This window comes from Lepidochelys olivacea (genome assembly GCF_965140295.1).
Source record: "Lepidochelys olivacea isolate rLepOli2 genome assembly, chromosome: 24".
In the NCBI taxonomy this organism is placed as follows: Eukaryota; Metazoa; Chordata; order Testudines; family Cheloniidae; genus Lepidochelys; species Lepidochelys olivacea.
The window spans coordinates 17,778,447-17,800,417 of NC_140434.1; the positions used below are offsets into that span (position 1 = coordinate 17,778,447).

The 21,971-nt window shown below is 53.2% G+C and overlaps 1 protein-coding gene across 5 annotated transcripts; it reads right to left on the bottom strand.

Moving 5' to 3' along the window:
- Nucleotides 1-1,219: 1,219 nt before the first annotated feature.
- On the bottom strand, nucleotides 1,220-19,959 carry LOC311512735 (phospholipase A2 inhibitor and Ly6/PLAUR domain-containing protein-like). Of its 5 annotated transcripts, none has more exons than XM_084614074.1 (6): nucleotides 19,421-19,959; nucleotides 9,095-9,209; nucleotides 6,694-6,807; nucleotides 5,454-5,606; nucleotides 3,759-3,902; nucleotides 1,220-1,946 (listed from the first exon to the last, which is right to left on the bottom strand). In XM_084614074.1, the coding sequence occupies exons 2-6, from the start codon at nucleotides 9,165-9,167 to the stop codon at nucleotides 1,708-1,710; spliced, it is 723 nt and encodes a 240-aa protein (XP_084470200.1). In that variant the 5' UTR covers nucleotides 9,168-9,209; nucleotides 19,421-19,959; the 3' UTR covers nucleotides 1,220-1,707. The 5 variants fall into 5 exon arrangements, with proteins under 5 accessions (XP_084470200.1, XP_084470201.1, XP_084470202.1 ...); XM_084614075.1 differs by lacking the exon at nucleotides 19,421-19,959 and adding an exon at nucleotides 9,788-9,820; XM_084614076.1 differs by lacking the exon at nucleotides 19,421-19,959 and adding an exon at nucleotides 9,740-9,820.
- Between the last annotated feature and the right edge of the window lie 2,012 nt (nucleotides 19,960-21,971).

Sequence of the window (21,971 nt, forward strand, 5' to 3'; positions counted from 1 at the left end):
CCACGTAAGGAGCCCCTTAACTCTCCCTCCATCTCCACCCAGGTTGAGAGGTAAAACTCTGCAGATAAACTTTTGAACTCTGGGGCTGCCCTGACCAGGGAGAGACTTTAGGGTCGTTGGACTTTTGGGATTTTGGGTTACTGGACTCAAGAACCAAAGGGAAAGGACACGCCCCAATTTGCTTGGGGTGGGTTTTTTGCTCATGGGTTGTGTTATGAATCCTGTCAGTGGTGTTCCCCCAACATAATGCCACATTGTTTCTCTCTGGTATTAAAAGGCTTTTTGCTACACTCAGACTCTGTGCTTGCGAGAGGGGAAGTATTGTCTCTTGGAGGCGCCCAGCGGGGGTGGTATATATTTGTCCCAGGTCACTGGGTGGGGGCTCGAGCCGGTTTGCATTGTGTTATTGGAATGGATCCCCTAGATATTGAACCCGGCCCTTGTTGCTGCCAACTCTGATGGGCAGAAGGGTTACACTGGCAACGCTGGAATCTTTGCAGTTGTCTCTTGGCCTTTGTTCTTCCTCTCTGCAGCGAAAAGCGATGGAGGAAACCACAAACTAGTCCTCCTGGCTTCCTGCCTCCTCCTCACGGCAGCAGCAGTTGACCTCCTAGTGCCTCGGTTCCCCTCAGCCGACGGGGATCATCTCTGAGCAGCCACGTGCCTTGGGTGGTCACCTCCATTTTCCTAGCTCTCTCTGCTATTTAGAGGGGCTTAATTGCTCCTTGAACTGAGCCTGAAGGCAGGTGCTTGCCACAGCCATCGGCTTTCATGAGGTCTGTGGCTGTCTTTGCACCCAAGAGTCACCTGTTAGCAGCCCTTAGCAACCTTCAGCATAACAATACGTAAATAGTAAATAGGGGGTACTCCAGAATATCGTTCGGGCAGGCAAGGCGTCACCAGGTGGTGCTGTTACACTTAGCCTGAGCAGGACCTTTTCTGATTGTGGAGCAAGTTTTGACTTGTGGGGAGATGTGCTGGGGTTTTGCTAGTTTTTTTGGAGGGGTGGGGGGGGGATTATGCAAGGTTTTTGTGTGGAGGGAAGTGTGCAAACAGCCGGTGTGTTTGCTGTGCCCTGCAGCCTCTGTCTGGAGTCAGTTCTGGAGGCAGAGTTGCTCCCTGAAGCACGGGTGTTTGTCAGAGACACATGAAAGCGGAGGAGACATGGTCAGAGCTGGTACACACGAACACACACGCATGCACGGACGTTCTTGGGCGATTGCATCTCTGGTCATGCTTTATTCAGAGGAGTTTGAAATGCACAGGGGGGCTCGGACCTTTTCTGGAATCTCCGGGGAGCTGGGAGCCAGGACTCCTGGGTTCTATCCCCAGCTCTGGGAGGTGAGTGGGGGCTAGTGGTTAGAGCCGGGAGGGGGAGGGCTGTGAGTCAGGAGTCTGGGGTTCTGTTCCCTCACAGGGATCTTTGAAAGCTGGGGGAGAAGCTGTGAGGGGATATTAATAATGCACAGCACTTTGCTCCAAACTCCAGCGGAATTAGCAGAGTCCCCTCCTGGCAGCATCAGACTCTGTCTCAAGCCGCTGCCTATCCAGGGATCCCAAAGACCTTTGCAAGGGAAGGTCACCATTGTTATCCCCCTTACAGAGAGGGGGAAACTGAGGCACAGCCGGGGGCAGGGAAGGGCAGAGCATGCCGGTTATACTGAGACACTAATGGCCTGTGGGGCAGCCAGTCACGCAGATGGGGCATCAGCAGAGGAATAGCCCCAGAAGGGCAGAGAGGAAAAGGGAGGCCCAGGGGACGATGCTGCCCAGGGTGAAGGGGTCCCAGGCCAGAGTCCGGGTGGCACTGCTGGGCTGCGCTTGGGGCGCCGGGCTGCACTGGACCTTGGTCAGTTTGTAGGTGAACACCCCCGATTCCAGCATCTTGATGCCACAGGCCGCCTGAGTAGCGCAGCCCCGGGCTGCAAACGGGATCGCGACTCCACCTGTGTGGGGAAACCAGAGTCGATCAGACACGGCTCAGCCTAAGCCCCTTCTGTGACGCCATGATCGGGCCCCGGTTGGTTCTCCAGGGACCTCGTCTCCAAACCTAAGCGGCCTCGGGGTAGCTCCCAACCCGGTTCATAAATTCTCAGGCCAGGAAGGACCCCTGTGATCAGCGAAGGTGGCATCCTGGGTAGCGTAGGCCACTGGACTTTAAAGCCAGGTTTTCCACACCTTGGATCATTCTCATGGCTCTTCTCTGACCCCCCCCCCCACACACACACACCACCCCAACACACACACACACACACTGCAATTTACCACCATGTTCCCCGACACCAGCACTGGACACAGGATTCCAGCAGCGGTGCAACCAGTATCAAACATGGAGGTAAAATAAACCTTGGGGGGTTGGGGGAACCCCGCTTTTCTTCCTGCGCGATCCTCAAGATGCACCCACTCTTCTTTGCAAGAGGCCCTGGGCTCTGAATCGTTATCACTGGCCCAGCAAAGGGAGGTCCTGCACGCCACGTGACGGCATCTCTGCTATGGCAAAGGGGGCCATGCAGAGCCCCTGGCCTGGGGTACCTGGGTATGGGGGGCACTTGGACTAAGGGGGAGTTGCAGGGAGTCCCTGGGGCACAGGGGATTCTTAGGGGGTGCAGTGTGCTCATCCTACAGAGGCAATGAAGCGACTGACCCTCCAGGAAGATGTTTCACCTAGTCGGACAAGCTTGCGGTCTGTTTTTTTCATGCAGTATCTTTCTAGGGCAGCTGTGGTAGGCAGCAGGAGAAATTGCTCTCTGCATGAATCTCTGACTTCAAAAATATTCCCTGAGATCCTTTGGAGTTTGAACAGAGATTAAGGGGACAGCCTGCATGCTGTTTGCATCCACCTCTGTTCCAGGACTGGTGGAGACAGTGTAAACAAGCAAACTGCCCTAAGGAAATACTAGACTTTGCCCCACGGATTTCTCCTCCAGTGGAAAACTGACCTACAAGGCCACAGAATTCTGCTGCTGCTCAGCAAAGGGGGTAAAATAATTTTACCCCTTTTGACCAGAGCGGTTCACCAAAAATATGCAAAGGGACTCCAAGTCTTGCTGGAATGTGCAGGGGGGCTGGGAGCCAGGACTCCTGGGTTCTTTCCTTGGCTCTGGAGGGGAGTGGGGTCTAGTGATGAGAACAAGGGAGCAGGGAGCCAGGACTGTCCCTTGCTCTAGGTGGGGAATGGGATTTAGTGGTTAGAGCGGGGGCCTGGGAGCCAGGACATGTAGATTCTAACCCTAGCTCTGGGAAGGACGTGGGGTCTAGTGGTTAGAGAGGGCTGGGAGCCAGGACACCTGGGTTCTGTTCTTGGTTCTGGGAGGAAAGTGGGGCACAGTGAGTTAGAGTGGGGAGGGCTGGGAACCAGGAGACCTGGGTTCTTATCCCTGGCTCGCGTAGGGGAGTATAGTGATTAGAGTAGATGGGGCTGGGAGCCAGGACTCCTGGGTTCTCCCCCTGGCTCTGGGAAGGGTGCGGGGTCTAGTGGTTAGAGCAGGGGGAGCTGGGAGCCAGGACTCCTGGGTTCTCCCGCTGGCTCTGGGAAGGGTGCGGGCCCTAGTGGTTAGAGCAGGGGGGCCTGGGAGCCAGGACAGAGCCCGATGATGCAGCTTTTCCTTTCAACCGACGGCCTCTTTGGTTTCGGCTGTTGCTAAGCAAAGGGGCGTTCCCGGCTCCCCGGCTCAGCCGGCCTGGAAGAGCCCCAGGACCCGCCCCCCCCGCCCCAACTCCCCGGGGTTTAACCCGCCCCGGAGCGGCGGAAGCTGCACCTTGCGCCAGCGTCCCGACAACGTCAGCACATCGGTTGGCGCCTCCCGTGCAGTGCAGGGCCCCGTCGCTCTCGCAGCTCTCGAAGCCCGGGGCGTAGCAGGCCGGGCACTGCAGCCCGTTGCGGATGCTGCTGATGGGCAGCCCTGAAAGGCAGCGGGAGAAAGAAGGTTTTGCTCCGGGAAGAAACCGTGGCCGGAGAACGTAGGATGGGCAGGACCCTCCCGGGCCATCCACCCGGCACATCGTCCCGCTCAGCCAGCCAGCTCCCCCACTCCTCCAGCGGGCAGCTGTCCCGCCACCCCTCTCCTCTGGCGGCTAGAAACATCCTGACTTCCAGCCTCGGTCGCTTCCCGGGCTGTGTGTTCCCACGCCCGCCTCCCCCACCAACTTCCATCGCTCTTGTCCCTCGGGGCTGCTTCCCTGCGTCGTGTCCTGGGGCACACGCCGGAGCAGTCAGGGCTGGCGTCTGCCTTGCTCCTTTCGAGAGACAAAACCCAGCAGCTCCCAGGGGCTTCAACCCGCCTCGCTGGAAGGACCCATCTTTCTCCGCTTGCAGGAGCTCTAGTCCGCTGGGGCCTGTCCAGCGACGGAGGCCGAGATGGGTGCTTCACCCAAAGGGATCGAAGAAAAGGGTTGGTAAGAAATGGACCTCGAACCAAAGCAGAGGCTGGTTGAGTCTGAGCCATTCAAAAGCGTCTTTTTAGGTCCGTTTCTTTGTCACCCTTCCTAACTCCAGTCCTGCTCCTTGTCCGTGTCGCCTAGGTCCTCTTGTTAAGAAACCAGTTTGACTTTTTCACCTAAATCCGAGGTTTGCAACCTCTTCATTTGCGGGCCCCTAAAGAATTCTGAACGGAGATGCGGACTCCTTTGGAAATCCCAGACATCGTCTGTGGCCCACCCCCACCCCCAGGCGTCCACGGACCACAGGTTGAAAACCACTGATCTCAGCCCACCTGGGGCTGCGTTTGAACAGAAGCGATGACGAACTGCCGGTACCGGGGCGAGCTGCTGGATCTCTTTAAAGGAGCAAACAAAGCGGATTGTGTCTCTGACTGGCTCGGAAAAGGTCCGGACGTTGCAGCACTGGGGAAATCCGGGACTGGGAGGCGTGGGTTGGGGTCACCTGTGCAAGCAGCAGCCACGGAGGGGAGGGGACCAGGAGCAGAGACACTTGAGGGACTGCAGGCTGCAGGCATCTGGGCGGACATAGAGCATTTTAAGGCACCCATGGTTACAGGGCAGGCAGTGACCCCTTACTGGTCCATTTTGCACCCCAGAAGTCTCCCCCTGAGAGCAATCAGGTCTCCTCTCAGCCTGCATTATCCCAGGCTAAACAAACCAAGCTCTCTCTCTCATACGACCGGGTCCCCATGTCTCTGATCAGCCCAGAAGCCCTGCTCTGCACCTGGCCCACTTTGAATTCATCTGCCTTGAAGGTGGGGGACCACAGTATGCAAGGAAAGGTCTTACCAGGACAAAGGCATTAAAACTTCCCTCTCTCCCCTGGATATGTCTCATCCCCACTTGCTTCCCATGACAAATGACCTCCCCGCCAACCGCACGCTTGCCCCAGAGTCTTCAGAAATCTCCTGGCTTTTCCCCGAGGCCGGGAATAGTAGCCCCTCGGAGGTTTGGGGTTTGCCCCAGGTGCTTCCCTGCGCCCGCAAATCCGACCCGCCGGCGGCGGTACGTACTGGAGGGCGTGGACTCGGCGTTGCAGTCGTCGGTCTTGCAAATTTCCGACTGGATCTCCACGGCCACCGTGGCCCCGAAGTAAAAAGCCAGGAAGCCCGTGAGGTTCTGGCGGGAGTTGGCGCAGGACTGGTACGTGCCCGAGTTCTCCGCACCTGTTGGAAAGGCAGGGAAGCGAGAAGGGGACGTCACGCGCCGGTTACACCGACGGAGCCACCGCTAGATATTGGCACGAGCAGATCCTCAGAGGCGGGTCTCCCACAGCCAGGTGAGGGCGCTAACCACCGGGCAACACAGCCAACTTCTCCCCATTCCGCTCGCCACCCCCAACAGTGCAGCTCCGAGAGCAGAGATTAGATGGGCCTGGGGGTCTCCCTTGTTTCTTTCCCAATGAGAAATGCCTGGCCTGACTTGGGATAGCACCTCTAGGGGAGAGATTGTCCCAGGCAGAGAGAGGGGCCTCCCGCCCAAGGCCCCGACCTAGGAGAGTCGGGTGCCCCAGCGGATTGGGCCCTGAACCCCAGCCTTTCCCTCTGTATTTTTTTCCTTGGCTCCTCACTCAGCAGGATGGCCACTGAGCCGTGGCTCGTTCCAGGATGCACCCCCCTCCCCTTGCCACCTTATAACCATCACCAGCCGTCTCTGTAGGAACGCAGGGCTGGAAGCAGTGGGGGGTCTGTCCCCTGGTGCCCTCCTTGCTAGGCTCAATTCCAGGGCCCAGACTGGCATTGCCCCTCCAAACCATGGGGAGGGTGGCATCATCCCACCGGGCGGGGCTGCCGTCCCTGGGCCATCATGCTGAGCGGGAAGGGCACTTCCCTTTGGCTGTCATATCGTCCCTGGGGACAAGAAACTGAGTGCCCAGGTCTGGGGGGCCCCTCGCTGCCGGGGCCCCCCCTGTGATCACCTGGCAAGTGCCCCATGCCACCGCTAGTTGGAAGGGACCTCGAGAGGGCATCCAGTCCAGCACCCGGCGCTGAGGGCAGACCAAGGCGACCGAGACCAGCCCTGGCGGGCGTTCGTCCAAGCTGGTCGGAAAACGTCCGCTGATGGGGACCCCACGACCGCCCTTGGGAGCCGATTCCAGCCCACCCACCCCCCTCTCTCCCTGCTGCCTTTCAGGGCTGGATTCCTCTGGCTGCATTCAGACACACGCCAGCTCGGAAGCCGCGTGGCCAACGCGCCCAAGCGCAGGGTTCCCGCCGCACGGGCGCGTCCCGCAGCCGCCGCGAGGGGACTCACCGAGCGTGTTGTGCTCTCGAACGATGATGCAGGCGTCCTGGGGCGGGGAGCAGGTCTGGGGGGCCGGGTGGCAGCTTTGTCCAGTTTTGCAATAGAAACAGGCCAGCGGCGTCCCTGAAAAGAGAGATGGGGTGGGAGGGGGCCGGGGGGGAGAAATTCATCTTTGTACCCAACCAACATCTGGCTTCCCAATTTTGGGGAGACTCTTATCCTTCCTGGGCCCTGTCCACGCTACAGCCGTTATAGCAGCACGGCTCCCGGTGCCGCGGCGTGGATGCTTCCTACCTTGGAAGAAGGGGCTGTGACAAAGTGGGCACGTTCCGCCACGTTTTTATGAAGCCGATGCGTGCCTCAGTTTCCCCCGGACTTGGCACTGCTACCCAGTGGCCCGGGGGAAAGGGCTGAGTGTGCAAAAGCCCTTGTAAGTGTGCAATAGCCCCGCTCACCTACAGCCACCCTAGCTCAAGGGGATGCTGTTCCATCCCAGGGCTGAGGAGCGGAGCAAACCACCAAGGGGCTGCGACGTCTTCTGCGTTCCCCTGATAATAACCTGCGAATGTTACCCCAACGGGTCCCGACGGCGGCGGAAAATTTCCCATCCCGGCTATTCGTGGATGGCAAATGGACCTTGGCAAAGGGCTGAATATTCTGACGTCATCCCCCGCTCCCCCGATTGCCTGGGGGCCCAGATGACCCAGCCGCCCCAGAAACCGAGGCCAGGGGCAGACAGGAAAGCAGAGGACGGAGCAGTTCTTACAAAACAGGGGTGCATCGACGTAGCTTTCACCATCATCGGCAGCCGTTTGCTTCGGGCCCCTTTCCCCGTGAGGTCTCCGTGCACCGGTCTCTTCACAGAGGCTCTGACCGGTGCCCACATGTGGCACCGTCTTGCCCCAGGAGCCGTGGGTCAGACCCAGCTCTGGCGCCGTCTCTAGGGCTTGCGGCTAAGTGACCCCTTCTGCTGTGTGTCACCTCTCGCCCCCCGGCCCTCCTGGAGTGCGCGGGGTCCGACTCATATAGCCTTCGGGCTCCGCCCACTGCCCGCAGCTTCGGCAGCGATTGGTGGTTGATCAGAGCCAGCTGGGCCTCACCTCCTCCTGATTGGCTGGGCTTGTTCCCCACCCTCAGCCCATTGGGTAGCGGGGGGCGTTATTTTGTCTTTGTTTTTCCCCGCCCACATGACAGTGCACTCTGCCACACCCCACCCACAGCCGAAACGCTGAACGTCCAGAAACGGAATTGATTTCGGGGGCCAAAAATGGTCGTATTCGAAGCCAGAAATGGCACCTGGTGCATCATGGGAGGTGAAATTCAGTTGTCTCCTGCTCCCATTCTCCTGCCTGGGCTACAGGTCTCATGATGCACCCAGCTCCCAGCCCCCCTGCCCTAACTACTAGACCCCATTCCTCTCCCAGAGCCAAAGAGAGAACCTAGGAGTCCTGGCTCCCAGCCCCCCTGCCCTAACCACTAGGCCCCACTCCCCTCCCAGAGCCAGAGAGAGAACCCAGGAATCCTGGCTCTCAGCCCCCCTGCCCTAACCACTAGACCCCATTCCCCTCTGAGACCTGAGAATAGAACCCAGGAGTCCGGCCCTGCCCTAACTACAAGACTCCATTCCCCTCCCAGAGCCAGAGAGAGAACCCAGGAGTCCTGGCTCCCAGCCCCCCTGCCCTAACCACTAGACCCCACTCCCCTCCCAGAGCCAGAGAGAGAACCCAGGAATCCTGGCTCTCAGCCCCCCTGCCCTAACCACTAGACCCCATTCCCCTCTGAGACCTGAGAATAGAACCCAGGAGTCCGGCCCTGCCCTAACTACAAGACTCCATTCCCCTCCCAGAGCCAGAGAGAGAACCCAGGAGTCCTGGCTCCTAGACCCCCTTCTCTAACCCACTAAACCCCATTCCTGTCCTACAGTGGGGCGGGGGGAGAACCCAGGAGTCCTGTCTCCCAACTGGCCCTTCTCTAACCACTAGACCCTACTTCCCACCCAGATCTAGGACTAGAACCCAGAAATCCTGGCCCCCTCTCTCCTTCCAGAGCTGGGGAGAGAACCCAGGAGTCCTGGCTCCCAGCCCGCCCGGCTCTAACCAATAGACCCACCTCCCCTCCTAGAAGGAGCACAAGGTCCCTGAACTACAGCTCCCACGAGGCACCGTGGCAGCTTTTCTGGATTGAAATTTTGTATGTTTCGATTTTCCACGGACAGCTTGAAATGTTTGCTGGGGGAACCCCCTTCCGCCCGCCCATTTTCCAACCGACCTGGGGTTCGGGGGTGTCTCATCCGCAGAACACAGGGAGCTCCGCTAGAGGGCTCACAGGCTCTTTAAAATGGGACCACCCCACTCCTGCATGCTACGGGGTGGCCCCCCACAGGCTGTCACCCCCACCGCCGGCGACTCACCCGTTCCGTTCTGAGCAGCCGCGGTCGCCTGGAGAGCGGCGAGGACACAGAAGGTGAGGAGCGCTTTCGTCATGACAGAGGAGAGCACGGGGTCGTGATCGGCGCTGAGCGGGGCCTGCAGGACAGCAAGGGCCGACAGGCCAGGTGGTTAGCGGGCAGGGGCCAGGGCTGGGAGCCAGGACTCCTGGGTTCTAGCCCCGTCTCAGCCACGGACCTGTTGCGTGGGAGCTAGGACCGATCAGGTCTCTGAGCCTCGGGGGTTTGAACCTGAGAGTTAGAATGTGGCCGGGACTAGAAAGAAAATGAAACGAGTTAAGTCCACTAGGAGATTTATCAGCATGGCCAGAGTGGGTCAGAGCAAAGATTCATCCAGCCCAGAGTCCTGTGTCTGGCCCTGGCCGGTGCCAGGTGCTTCAGAGGGAATGAACAGGGCAATTATCAAGTGATCCAGCCCCTGGTGTCCGGCCCCAGCTTCCGGCGTCGGAGGCTCAGGGACACCCAGGGCAGGGGGATGCGTCCCTGACCAGCTCCAGGAACTGATCTCTTCTGAACCCAGTTATACTTCTGGGTTTCACAACATCCCCATGGGCACCATTTAGGGATGACAAGGGGGGCTTCCATCCCCCCACCCCCCGAGTTTCCTACCACAGCGGGGTGCAAACAGGAAAACGAACCGCTGCTCCAGGCTCTCACCGGAGGAAGCCGCAGCCCTTAGCTGAGTCTGAGTGGAGCTGTCTGCATGGCTCTGTCCGCCCCCACCCTGAGCAGAGCCCCCTCCGGCTGGGCGGCTGAGAGCCTGGCGCCCCTCAGTCCCGTCCCCCCGCCAGGCCCCGCAGCCAGCATCAGCGCTAGCAACCCGGCACCAGAGGGCACTCAAAGCCCTTCCTGCGGGGAAATAGCTCCTCGTTCCCCCGCTGGTGGGATGGGAGCCAGGGGAGGGCAAGTCCTGGCCAGCCTTGGCCCAGAGAAGGGACCTGGTGCGTGCTGATCTCCATGAGTCTCCCCCACAAAGCCAGGCCGTTTTATTTCCACTGTCACCGTCGGTGCTGCCCTGAGACGTTCAGTCTCTTATGATGGAAACCAGAGGACGTTATTGTCCATACCTCGGCATCTCCATCAGCAAATACAAATGGTTTCTTTCTTCAATTATTCTATGGACCCAGGGACTTTTTCACAGTTCCTGGCTGGCTCTTAATCGTACCAGATTGTTACAGCCTGGGAATAGATCTCTTCCTTAACTTCCTTAATATCTGAGTGCGCCCTAGATATGACATTGCTTAGAGGGCAAATTTTCTTGGTAACATTTAACACGTCTCGTGTCAGATTGTATTTTCATTATGGCACATTGAGAATCATCCAGTTGGGTCACTGGTACATACTCAGGATTCCTACAGTACATTATAAAACTGAACAGTTTCCAGAGGCTGCAACAGGCTTTTAGATCAGTCCTTTGTAAATACAAGTTCAATTTATGCATTCGTTTTTATGATTTGAGACTTTACACCTTGAGTTCCTTGAACTGGAGGGTGTTTCATTTGTGCTGGAGAATGCATTGTATAAATAGATTACAATGTTTAAGACTTTATTTCTAGTTACTGAGTAACTTAATAAGAAAAGAAAACACATCGACATTGTAAAAAGTGATGGACTTCAGAAAAGCAGGCTTTGACAACCTCAGGGAACTGATGGGCAGGATCCCCCGGGAGAATAACAGGAGGGGGAAAGGAGTCCAGGAGAGCTGGCTGTATTTTAAAGAATCCTTATTGAGGTTACAGGGACAAACCATCCCGATGTGTCGAAAGAATAGTTAATATGGCAGGCGACCAGCTTGGCTTAACAGTGAAATCCTTGCTGATCTTAAACACAAAAAAGTAGCTTACAAGAAGTGGAAGATTGGACAAATGACCAGGGAAGAATATAAAAATATTGCTCGGGCATGCAGGAGTGAAATCAGGAGGGCCAAATCACACCTGGAGTTGCAGCTAGCAAGGGATGCTAAGAGTAACAAGAGGGGTTTCTTCAGATATGTTAGCAACAAGAAGAAAGTCAAGGAAAGTGTGGGCCCCTTACTGAATGAGGGAGGCAACCTAGTAACAGAGGATTACAGGTTGAGGTTACAGGGACAAACCATCCCGATGAGTCGAAAGAATAGTAAATATGGCAGGCGACCAGCTTGGCTTAACGGTGAAATCCTAGCGGATCTTAAACATAAAAAAGAAGCTCACAAGAAGTGGAAGGTTGGACATATGACCAGGGAAGAGTATAAAAATATTGCTCGGGCATGTAGGAATGAAATCAGGAGGGCCAAATCGCACCTGGAGCTGCAGCTAGCCAGAGATGTTAAGAGTAACAAGAAGGGTTTCTTCAGGTATGTTAGCAACAAGAAGAAAGCCAAGGAATGTGTGGGCCCCTTACTGAATGAGGGAGGCAACCTAGTGACAGAGGATGTGGAAAAAGCTAATGTACTCAATGCTTTTTTTGCCTCTGTTTTCACGAACAAGGTCAGCTCCCAGACTGCTGCGCTGGGCATCACAAAATGGGGAAGAGATGGCCAGCCCTCTGTGGAGATAGAGGTGGTTAGGGACTATTTAGAAAAGCTGGACGTGCAGAAGTCCATGGGGCCAGACGAGTTGCATCCGAGAGTGCTAAAGGAATTGGCGGCTGTGATTGCAGAGCCATTGGCCATTATCTTTGAAAACTCGTGGCGAACAGGGGAAGTCCCGGATGACTGGAAAAAGGCTAGTGTAGTGCCAATCTTTAAAAAAGGGAAGAAGGAGGATCCTGGGAACTACAGGCCAGTCAGCCTCACCTCAGTCCCTGGAAAAATCATGGAGCAGGTCCTCAAAGAATCAATCCTGAAGCACTTGCATGAGAGGAAAGTGATCAGGAACAGCCAGCATGGATTCACCAAGGGAAGGTCATGCCTCACTAATCTAATTGCCTTTTATGATGAGATTACTGGTTCTGTGGATGAAGGGAAAGCAGTGGATGTATTGTTTCTTGACTTTAGCAAAGCTTTTGACACGGTCTCCCACAGTATTCTTGTCAGCAAGTTAAGGAAGTATGGGCTGGATGAATGCACTACAAGGTGGGTAGAAAGCTGGCTAGATTGTCGGGCTCAACGGGTAGTGATCAATGGCTCCATGTCTAGTTGGCAGCTGGTATCAAGTGGAGTACCCCAAGGGTTGGTCCTGGGGCCGGTTTTGTTCAATATCTTCATAAATGATCTGGAGGATGGTGTGGATTGCACTCTCAGCAAATTTGCGGATGATACTAAACTGGGAGGAGTGGTAGATACGCTGGAGGGGAGGGATAGGATACAGAAAGACCTAGACAAATTGGAGGATTGGACCAAAAGAAATCTGATGAGGTTCAATAAGGATAAGTGCAGGGTCCTGCACTTAGGACGGAAGAACCCAATGCACAGCTACAGACTAGGAACCGAATGGCTCGGCAGCAGTTCTGCGGAAAAGGACCTAGGGGTGACAGTGGACGAGAAGCTGGATATGACTCAGCAGTGTGCCCTTGTTGCCAAGAAGGCCAATGGCATTTTGGGATGTCTAAGTAGGGGCATAGCAAGCAGATCGAGGGACGTGATCGTTCCCCTCTATTCGACATTGGTGAGGCCTCATCTGGAGTACTGTGTCCAGTTTTGGGCCCCACACTTCAAGAAGGATGTGGATAAATTGGAGACAGTCCAGCGTAGGGCAACAAAAATGATTAGGGGACTGGAACACATGAGTTATGAGGAGAGGCTGAGGGAGCTGGGATTGTTTAGCCTGCAGAAGAGAAGAATGAGGGGGGATTTGATAGCTGCTTTCAACTACCTGAAAGGGGGTTCCAAAGAGGATGGCTCTAGACTGTTCTCAATGGTAGCAGATGACAGAACGAGGAGTAATGGTCTCAAGTTGCAGTGGGGAAGGTTTAGATTGGATATTAGGAAAAACTTTTTCACTAAGAGGGTGGTGAAACACTGGAATGCGTTACCTAGGGAGGTGGTAGAATCTCCTTCCTTAGAGGTTTTTAAGGTCAGGCTTGACAAAGCCCTGGCTGGGATGATTTAACTCGGAATTGGTCCTGCTTTGAGCAGGGGGTTGGACTAGATGACCTTCTGGGGTCCCTTCCAACCCTGATATTCTATGATTCTATGATTCTAGGATGTGGAAAAAGCTAATGTACTCAATGCTTTTTTTGACTCTGTCTTCACTAACAAGGTCAGCTCCCAGACTGCTGCACTGGGCAACACAGCATGGGGAGGAGGTGACCAGCCCTCTGTGGAGAAAGAAGTGGTTCGGGACTATTCAGAAAAGCTGGATGTGCACAAGTCCATGGGGCCGGATACGCTGCATCCGAGAGTGCTAAAGGAGTTGGCGGATGTGATTGCAGAGGCATTGGCCATTATCTTTGAAACCTCATGGTGATCGGGGGAGGTCCCAGACGACTGGAAAAAGGCTAATGTAGTGCCCATCTTTAAAAAAGGGAAGAAGGAGGATCCTGGGAACTACAGGCCAGTCAGCCTCACCTCAGTCCCTGGAAAAATCATGGAGCAGGTCCTCAAGGAATCAATTCTGAAGCACTTAGAGGAGAGCAAAGTGATCAGGAACAGTCAGCATGGATTCACCAAGGGCAAGTCATGCCTGACTAATCTAATTGCCTTCTCTGACGAGATAACTGGCTCTGTGGATGAGGGGAAAGCAGTGGACGTGTTGTTCCTTGATTTTAGCAAAGCTTTTGACTCTCCACAGTATTCTTGCCAGCAAGTTAAAGAAGTATGGGCTGGATGAATGGACGATAAGGTGCATAGAAAGTTGGCTAGATTGTCGGGCTTAACAGGTAGCGATCAATGGCTCCATGTCTAGTTGGCAGCCGGTATCAAGTGGAGTGCCCCAAGGGTCAGTCCTCGGGCCGGTTTTGTTCAATATCTTCATAAATGATCTGGAGGATGGTGTGGATTGCACCCTCAGCAAGTTTGCAGATGACACTAAACTGGGAGGAGAGGTAGATACGCTGGAGGGTAGGGATAGGATAAAGAGTGTGACAAAGTTTCTGCTCTACCTTGGTGGGTCTTGCGCTTATTGGCAGATTTGCTCGCCTTGGAGCTTCATGGCAGCCCTCAGCTTGGCCGTTTTTCTGAACCCACAGTCCAGGTCGACTCCTCCTGTGTCTGATCAGGAGTTGGGAGGATTTGGGGGGAACTCGGGCCCGCCCTCTACTCCGGGTTCCAGCCCAGGGCCCTGTGGAATGCAGCTGTCTAGAGAGCCTCCTGGAACAGCCTTGTGACAGCTACAACTCCCTGGGCTACTTCCCCATGGCCTCCTGCCAACACCTTCTTTATCCTCACCACAGGACCTTCCTCCTGGTGTCTGATAATGCTTGTACACCTCAGTCCTCCAACTTTCCGCGTTCTCACTCTCAGCTCCTAGTGCCTCTTGCTCCCAGCTCCTCACACGCACACCACAAACAGAAGTGAGCTCCTTTTTAAAACCCAGGTGCCCTGATAAGCCTGCCTTAATTGATTCTAGCAGCTTCTTGATTGGCTGCAGGTGTTCTAATCAGTCTGTCTGTCTTAATTGTCTCCAGAAGGTTCCTGATTGTTCTGGAACCTTCCCTGTTACCTTACCCAGGGAAAAGGGACCTGCTTAGCCTGGGGCTAATATATCTGCCTTCTATTACTTTCCTGTAGCCTTCTGGCCCGACCCTGTCACAAGAGGGACCTAGACAAATTAGAGGATTGGGCCAAAAGAGATCTGATGAGGTTCAACAAGGACAAGTGCAGAGTCCTACACTTAGGACAGAAGAATCCCTTGCAGCGCTACAGACTAGGGACCGAATGGCTCGGCAGCAGTTCTGCAGAATAGGACTTAGGGGTTACAGTGGACAAGAAGCTGGATATGAGTCAAGAGTGTGCCCTTGTTGCCAAGAAGGCCAATGGCATTTTGGGCTGTATAAGTAGGGGCATTGCCAGCAGATCGAGGGACGTGATCATTCCCCTCTATTCGACATTGGTGAGGCCTCACCTGGAGTACTGTGTCCAGTTTTGGGACCCACACTACAAGAAGGATGTGGAAAAATTGGAGAGAGTCCAGCGGAGGGCAACAAAAATAATTAAGGGTCTGGGGCACATGATTTATGAGGAGAGGCTGAGGGAACTGGGATTGTTTAGTCTGCGGAAGAGAAGAATGAGGGGGGATTTGATAGCTGCTTTCAACTACCTGAAAAGGGGTTCCAAAGAGGATGGCTCTAGACTGTTCTCAGTGGTAGCAGATGACAGAACAAGGAGTAATGGTCTCAAGTTGCAGTGGGGGAGATTTAGGTTGGATATTTGGAAAAACGTTTTCACTAGGAGAGTGGTGAAACACTGGAATGCGTTACCTAGGGAGGTGGTGGAATCTTCTTCCTTTGAGGTTTTTAAAGTCAGGCTTGACACAGCCCTGGCTGGAATGATTTAGTTGGGGTTGGTTCTGCTTTGAGCAGGGCGTTGGACTAGAACCTCCTGACGTCCCTTCCAACCCTGAGATTCTATGATTCTATGATATTCTATGATAACATTTTTATCTACTGGAAATACACCTACAGGTTTCTTAGAGCTGATGGTAAGCCCGTGTTGGCCAATCTATTGTAAAATTTTCTTTCCAATTTTCACCTGAAAAGCTTTTTGTTCTTCCTTTTTTTTAAAGCTAGTGCCAAAACGAACTTCTCTAATTTATTAGTTATTCCACCTTTTAGAAGAATATTTGAGGGAAACTCAAGTACTTTAGACTCAACTTTTTCGTGAGAAATGAGATACACAAATTAAAAGGGCGTATATTTGCTTGCTTATAATTTTCCAAAAGGCAATATAAATTAAATTTTAAAAGTATGTGGGTGTTTTAAAGTGATTGGTGTCACGTGGTAAGGACAATGATACTGAGCAAATATGCTGCAAGGATTTTATTTGCCAGTTAAAGTTGTTAGTTTTTGTATTAAGGCTCCAAAGCTGATATAGCAAAGTAAATGCAAAGTAATGCATATCAGAAAACATAATCCCAACTACACATATAAAATAATGGGGTCTAAATTAGCTGTTACTGCCAAAGAAAGAGATCTGGGAGTCACTGTGGAGAGTTCTCTGAAAACATCCACCCAATGGGCAGCAACTGTCAAAAAAGCGAAGAGAATTTTGGGAATGACTAGGAAAGGGACCGATAACAGAACAGAAAATAACATCTTGGATCTATATAAATCCATGGGAAGCCCACATGTGGAATATCGTGTGCAGATCTGGTCAGCCCATCGCAAAAAAGAGCTATCGGAATTGGAAAAGGTACCAAAAAGGGCAACAAACATGATGAGGCGGATGGAACGGCTGCCGTATGAGGAGAGATTAGAAAGACAGGGACCGTTCAGCTTGGAGAGGAGACGACTGAGCGGGGATATGAGAGAGGACCGTAAAATGTTTTTGGAGATAGTGGCGATAGTGAATAAGGCAGTGTTATTTACTCCTTCTCATAACAGAAGAACTAGGGGTCACTCTGTGAAATTACTAAACAAAAGGAAGTATAACTTCACACAGCACCCAGTCAGCCTGTGGAACTCCTTGCCAGAGGACGTTGTGAAGGCCAAGACTAGAACAGGGTTCAAAAAATAACTAGATCAGTTCCTGGAGGATAGGTCCAGCCATGGCTATTAGCCAGGATGGGCAGGGATGCAACCCCTGCTCTGAGTGTCCCTAGCCTGTTTGCTAGAAGCTGGGAGTGGATGACGGGATGGGTCACTCGATGAACCCCTGTTCTGTTCATTCCCTCTGATGCACCTGGCATTGTCTTCTGGGAGTAGCCAGGATACTGGGCTAGATGGACCATTGGTCTGACCCAGTCTGGCCGTTATTATTGTCTTACGATCCCACAAGGCTTGAGGGTGGGAATATCTTGCTGTATTATCTCCTGATTGTTCTAAATTTACACAAAAATGTAAAATGGGGCTTTCACTGGGGTTTGTATCTCTATTTCTCTTCCTTCATATAGGAATTAGATACAGTGCGCCCGCCACCTGATTCTAAGTTATTATCTGCCAAAAAACTAGAGTTTTCAGCTGCCTACATGCTCCTGGAATGATGGTTCAAGGTTTCCCCCAATCTGAAGTGGTGCCCTGGCCCTGGCAGGGAGTGTCACAGGCTAGCTGTACACTGCGGGAAGTAGCACGTCCTTATGTTTCTTTGAAACCTGCTGCCTCGTCATTTCATCGGGTGACCCCTGTGTGATGAGAAGGAGTAAATAACACTTCCCTAGTCACTTTCTCGGCACCAGTCAGGATTTTACAGACCTCTCTCCCGTCCCCCCTTGGCCGTCTCTTTTCCAAGCTGAAAAGTCCCACTCTTATGAATCTCTCCTCAAAGGGCAGCCGTTCCATCCCCCTCATCATTTTTGTTGCCCTTCTCTGCACCTTTTCCAATTCCAATAGATCTTTTTGAGACGGGGTGACCGCATCCGCACGCAGTGTTCAAGATGTAGGCGTACCATGGGTTTAGATAGAGGCAACACGATATTTTCAGTCTCATTATCTGTCCCTGTCTTAATGATTCCCAGCGTTCTGTTCGCTTTTTTGGCTGCTGCTGCACATTGAGTGGATGTTTTCAGAGAACTATCCACACTGACTCCAACATCTCTTTCTTGAGTGGGACCATCTAATTTAGTCCCCATCACTGTATATGCAGAGTTGGGATTATGTTTTCCAATGTGCATCACTTTGCATTTATCAACCTTACATTTCCTCTGCCATTTTGTTGCCCAGTTTGGTGAGATCCCTCTGTAGCTCTTCGCACGCAGCTTTGGGCTTAACTCTCTTGAGTAATTTTGTATCATCTGCAAACTTGGTCACCTCACAGGGTTTTCCAGATCAGAGAATCATAGAAGATCAGGGCTGGAAGGGACCTCAGGAGGTTCTAGTCCAGGACCAGCCCCAACTAAATCATCCCAGCCAGGGCTTGGTCAAGCCTGACCTTAAAAACTTCTAAGGAAGGAGATTCCACCACCTCCCTAAGTAACGCATCAGTGTTTCACCACCCTCCTCGTGAAATAGTGTTTCCTAATATCCCACCTAGACCTCCCCTACTGCAACTTGAGACCATTACTCCTCATACTGTCATCAGCTACCACTGAGAACAGTTTAGATCCATCCTCTTTGGAACCCCCTTTCAGGTAGTTGAAGGCTGATATCAAATCCCCCCTCATTTTTCTCTTCCGCAGACTAAACAATCCCAGTTCCCTCAGCCTCTCCTCATAAGTCATGTGCTCCAGTCCCCTAATAATTTTTGTTGCCCTCTGCTGGACTCTTTCCAATTTTTCCACATCCTTCTTGTAGTGTGGGGCCCAAAACTGGACACAGTACTCCAGATGAGGCCTCACCAATGTCGAATAGAGGGGAACGATCACGTCCCTCGATCTGCTGGCAATGCCCCTACTTATACAGCCCAAAATGCTGTTAGCCTTCTTGGCAACAAGGGCACACTGCTGAGTCATATCCAGCTTCTCGTCCACTGTCACCCCTAGGTCCTTTTCTGCAGAACTGCTGCCTAGCCATTCGGTCCCTAGTCTGTAGCTGTGCATTGGGTTCTTCCGTCCTAAGTGCAGGACCCTGCACTTATCCTTATTGAACCTCATCAGATTTCTTTTGGCCCAATCCTCCAATTTGTCTAGGTCCCTCTGTATCCTATCCCTCCCCTCCAGGGTATCTACCTCTCCTTCCAGTTTAGTGTCCTCTGCAAACTTGCTGAGGTGCAATGCACACCATCCTCCAGATCATTTATGAAGATATTGAACAAAACCGGCCCGAGGACCGACCCTTGGGGCACTCCACTTGATACCGGCTGCCAGCTAGACATGGAGCCGATGATCATTCCCCATTGAACCTGACAATCTAGCCATGTAAGGCCATGTTGAGCAGAAACAATGGGACTCAGAACACCCACATTCTATTCCCGGCTCAGACACCCGCTTGAGTCATATCATTGCTCCATGCCTCGGTTTCCCCCATCTGTTAAGTAGGGAGACTGATCCTTCCTGAGTCTAGCTAGAGTGCAAGCATGGGGACTGCCTGTCATGACCCGCTTATGCAGCCGCTGATCTCGATCAGGGTCTGCACAGCGCCTTTTACAAAGGGGCCCTGATCTCGCCTGGGATCTGTGCAGCGCCCGGCACAACAGAGACAATAGCGGGGTCTGTGCACTGCCCGGAACAAGAGGAACCCTGATCTTCCACTGCAACATCTTTGGGGGATGGCCGCTCCCAGACGCCCATCGCTAACCCGAGCCACCGGCTGCTACCGCAGAATTAAGAATAATAAACGTACCTTTGGTGATCGTGAGCTTCAGCGGACCGCCGCGCGTCCCGCTCCGAAGTCTCAGTTACCAGCTGTGGCCACAGCCCTAACCTTACTTCCTTTCGAGCAGAAGCAAAGGCTCGTTCAGACAGAGAACGGAAGTGGCGAGAGAAAGAACACGCAGCAGCAAACCTCAGGATCCTGGTTACTGCTTGGTGCTGGCAGCGTAACTAAGGGAATCAAAATAATGACTGAAATGTGTGGGGAGCAGCTGATGCCCTGGGCAGCCCCGTGGGAGGTGTGGCCCTGGGCGGTTCTGAAGATGGACAACGCTCTGGGCCTAACACACAGGGGAGACGCCGAAGGCGAGATAGAGCTTGATTTTCGTTCGGTTTTTGACATCCCCATGAGCAGGCCAGGGAAATGAGGGCTCAAAGAAATCAGCATGAGATGGGTACACAACTGGTGCAAAGACCCTCCTCAAAAAGTAGCGAGCAGTGGTCAGACTGGGAGGGCGTCTAGTGGGCTCCCGGGGCCAGGCCTGGGGCCGGTACTCTTCCATATGTTTATGAGTGACTCGGGTAGCGGAGTGGGGAGCATGTCTCTGAGATCCGCAGCTGATCCCACGCCGGGAGGGGTTGCAAGCCCTTCGGAGGGCAGGCTGAGAGTTCGAAACGGCCTGGACAAGTTGGAGAATTGGTCTGAAATCAACAGGAGGAAATTCCCTTGAGAGAACAGCGAAGAACATCACTTAGAAAGGGAGAACCCAGTGCACAGCTACAAACTGGGGGATCACTGTACAGCTGGGAAGAGTCTGGGGGCCAAAGAGGGTCACAAATTGAACCTGAGCCACAAAGCCAGACTGCAGTAGCGTCCTGGGCTGCATTCACAGGAGTGTCGCAGGTCAGACGCAGGAGGTCACTGTCCTGCTCTGCTCGGCACTGGAGAGGCTCCAGCTGGAGACCTGGGTCCACCCTGGGCACTGTGCTGTAGGAAAGATGGGGACAAACTGGAGAGTCCAGAGGAAAGATCGTCCCTCGGACCCCCATCACGCCGGGAGCTGCACAGACCCTGACTGATTTAGGGGCCCCCCTTGTGCCAGGCGGGACAGACACCTTGACCAAGATCAAAGCACTCATTGTGCCAAGACTGGGCAAATGGAAGACGTCACACCTCAGGCCTGTAACAAAAGCTAGTGAGCAGGGTGGAAACTGGGCCCAGACGCAGGCAGGGGGGCTTTAATAAATGGAGTTTCCCTGACAAAAACGCACAGGTTGGAACACGCGCTCCCCGGAAAGGAAATTGAGACCAAGAGCTCTTGAGTTTGTCAAGGGACAGGGAGTTGGGTGTGTTCTTGTCCCGTGACTCGGCTGGGAAGCCCGTCTAGCTTAGGTGCATTGTGCACTAGCTGTCGCATGGACCTTGCTAACGCACACGAAAAGTTTCCTCCTGCACTTTGATCTCCTCCCATTGCAAAGCAGGTATTCGTGTCCATGTAGACCAGCCCTTAGTTTGGAGTGAAGTGTATTTCAGATGCATGGAAGCATCCGTGTCGGCTGTTTGTTGTTTGGAAATTGGTTTCTCTGCCGCTTTGTTCTATTTGCTAATAAACCTCCTTGTTTTAAGAAGGCTTGTTATGGGATAGCAGTGATCACAGCTTCCTGGACGAGAGAGACGCAGGGCTGTGTGGGAACGGGAATTGCCAATTTGGGGGGAAATTGTGATGTTTGTGTTTCTTTACAAATCTGAATGCAAATCATTAATGTCAACGCTTCCTGCTGGATGGGTATTTGGGGGAAAAAACATTTGTTGTGGGTCAATCGAAGCATTTGGTTTTGATTTTGATGTTTTAAAATGGTTTTTACACAATTTTAAAACAAAACAGATCCAAATGCTTGACAAAGAAATGAAAAATCAAAACGTTCCCTCCCAAAAAAGTCGCAGCTGCGACCATAGTGCATTTGCTTTCCTGCTTCCCCCCCAAATGAAATTTCATCAAAATCAACACAGTCCCATGGGGAATTTCGGTGTCGCTGAAATGGTGTTTTCCAGCAGAAGAACATTCCCGCCAGCTCTAAAGAGGTGCCTAGTTGGACCAGGCCAGGAATAAATGGTTGGGACACAGGAGTGGGGCGCCCACACTTGGTCTAAGAGTCGGAGAATTGCAAGATTCCACTGTAAGCCAGAGAGAGGCACGAGACCAGATATCTGGGGGAAGACCGAGGATCCCACTTCTCCCACCAATCTAAGTGGGAAGTGTTTGGCGCTGTGGGGGAGCTATGAATGACGATAAACCAGCTCTAGGTGAGATATTATGCACAGACTAGAGGAAAATCGCTTCACACAGAGCTGGTGTGGTTTCAGTGAAGCGGTATATTAGCCCATGGAATATATGCGCTCTCCAGCTCCCTGCCTAGCACATTTGTTCTTTACATCGACTGATTCATACAGAAAGTGGGAAGCAGCAGGATGTGGTTTATTAAAAATACAATGCACCTCACAGTGACACTAAGGGAAGCTACAGCAGTGACAACAGACCAGAAGCCAACACCCAATGGGGTGTAGCTTTATGGATCATTTC

Bases quoted from the DNA above. Each gene is read 5' to 3' on its own strand.
- LOC311512735 (XM_084614074.1), bottom strand. From the start codon at position 9,167: ATGACGAAAGCGCTCCTCACCTTCTGTGTCCTCGCCGCTCTCCAGGCG. The intron at 5,607-6,693 runs GTGAGTCCCCTC...CCTTTCCAACAG, and splicing joins TCGAGAGCACAACACGCTCG to GTGCGGAGAACTCGGGCACG. The intron at 3,903-5,453 runs GTACGTACCGCC...GCTGCCTTTCAG, and splicing joins CGCCGAGTCCACGCCCTCCA to GGCTGCCCATCAGCAGCATC.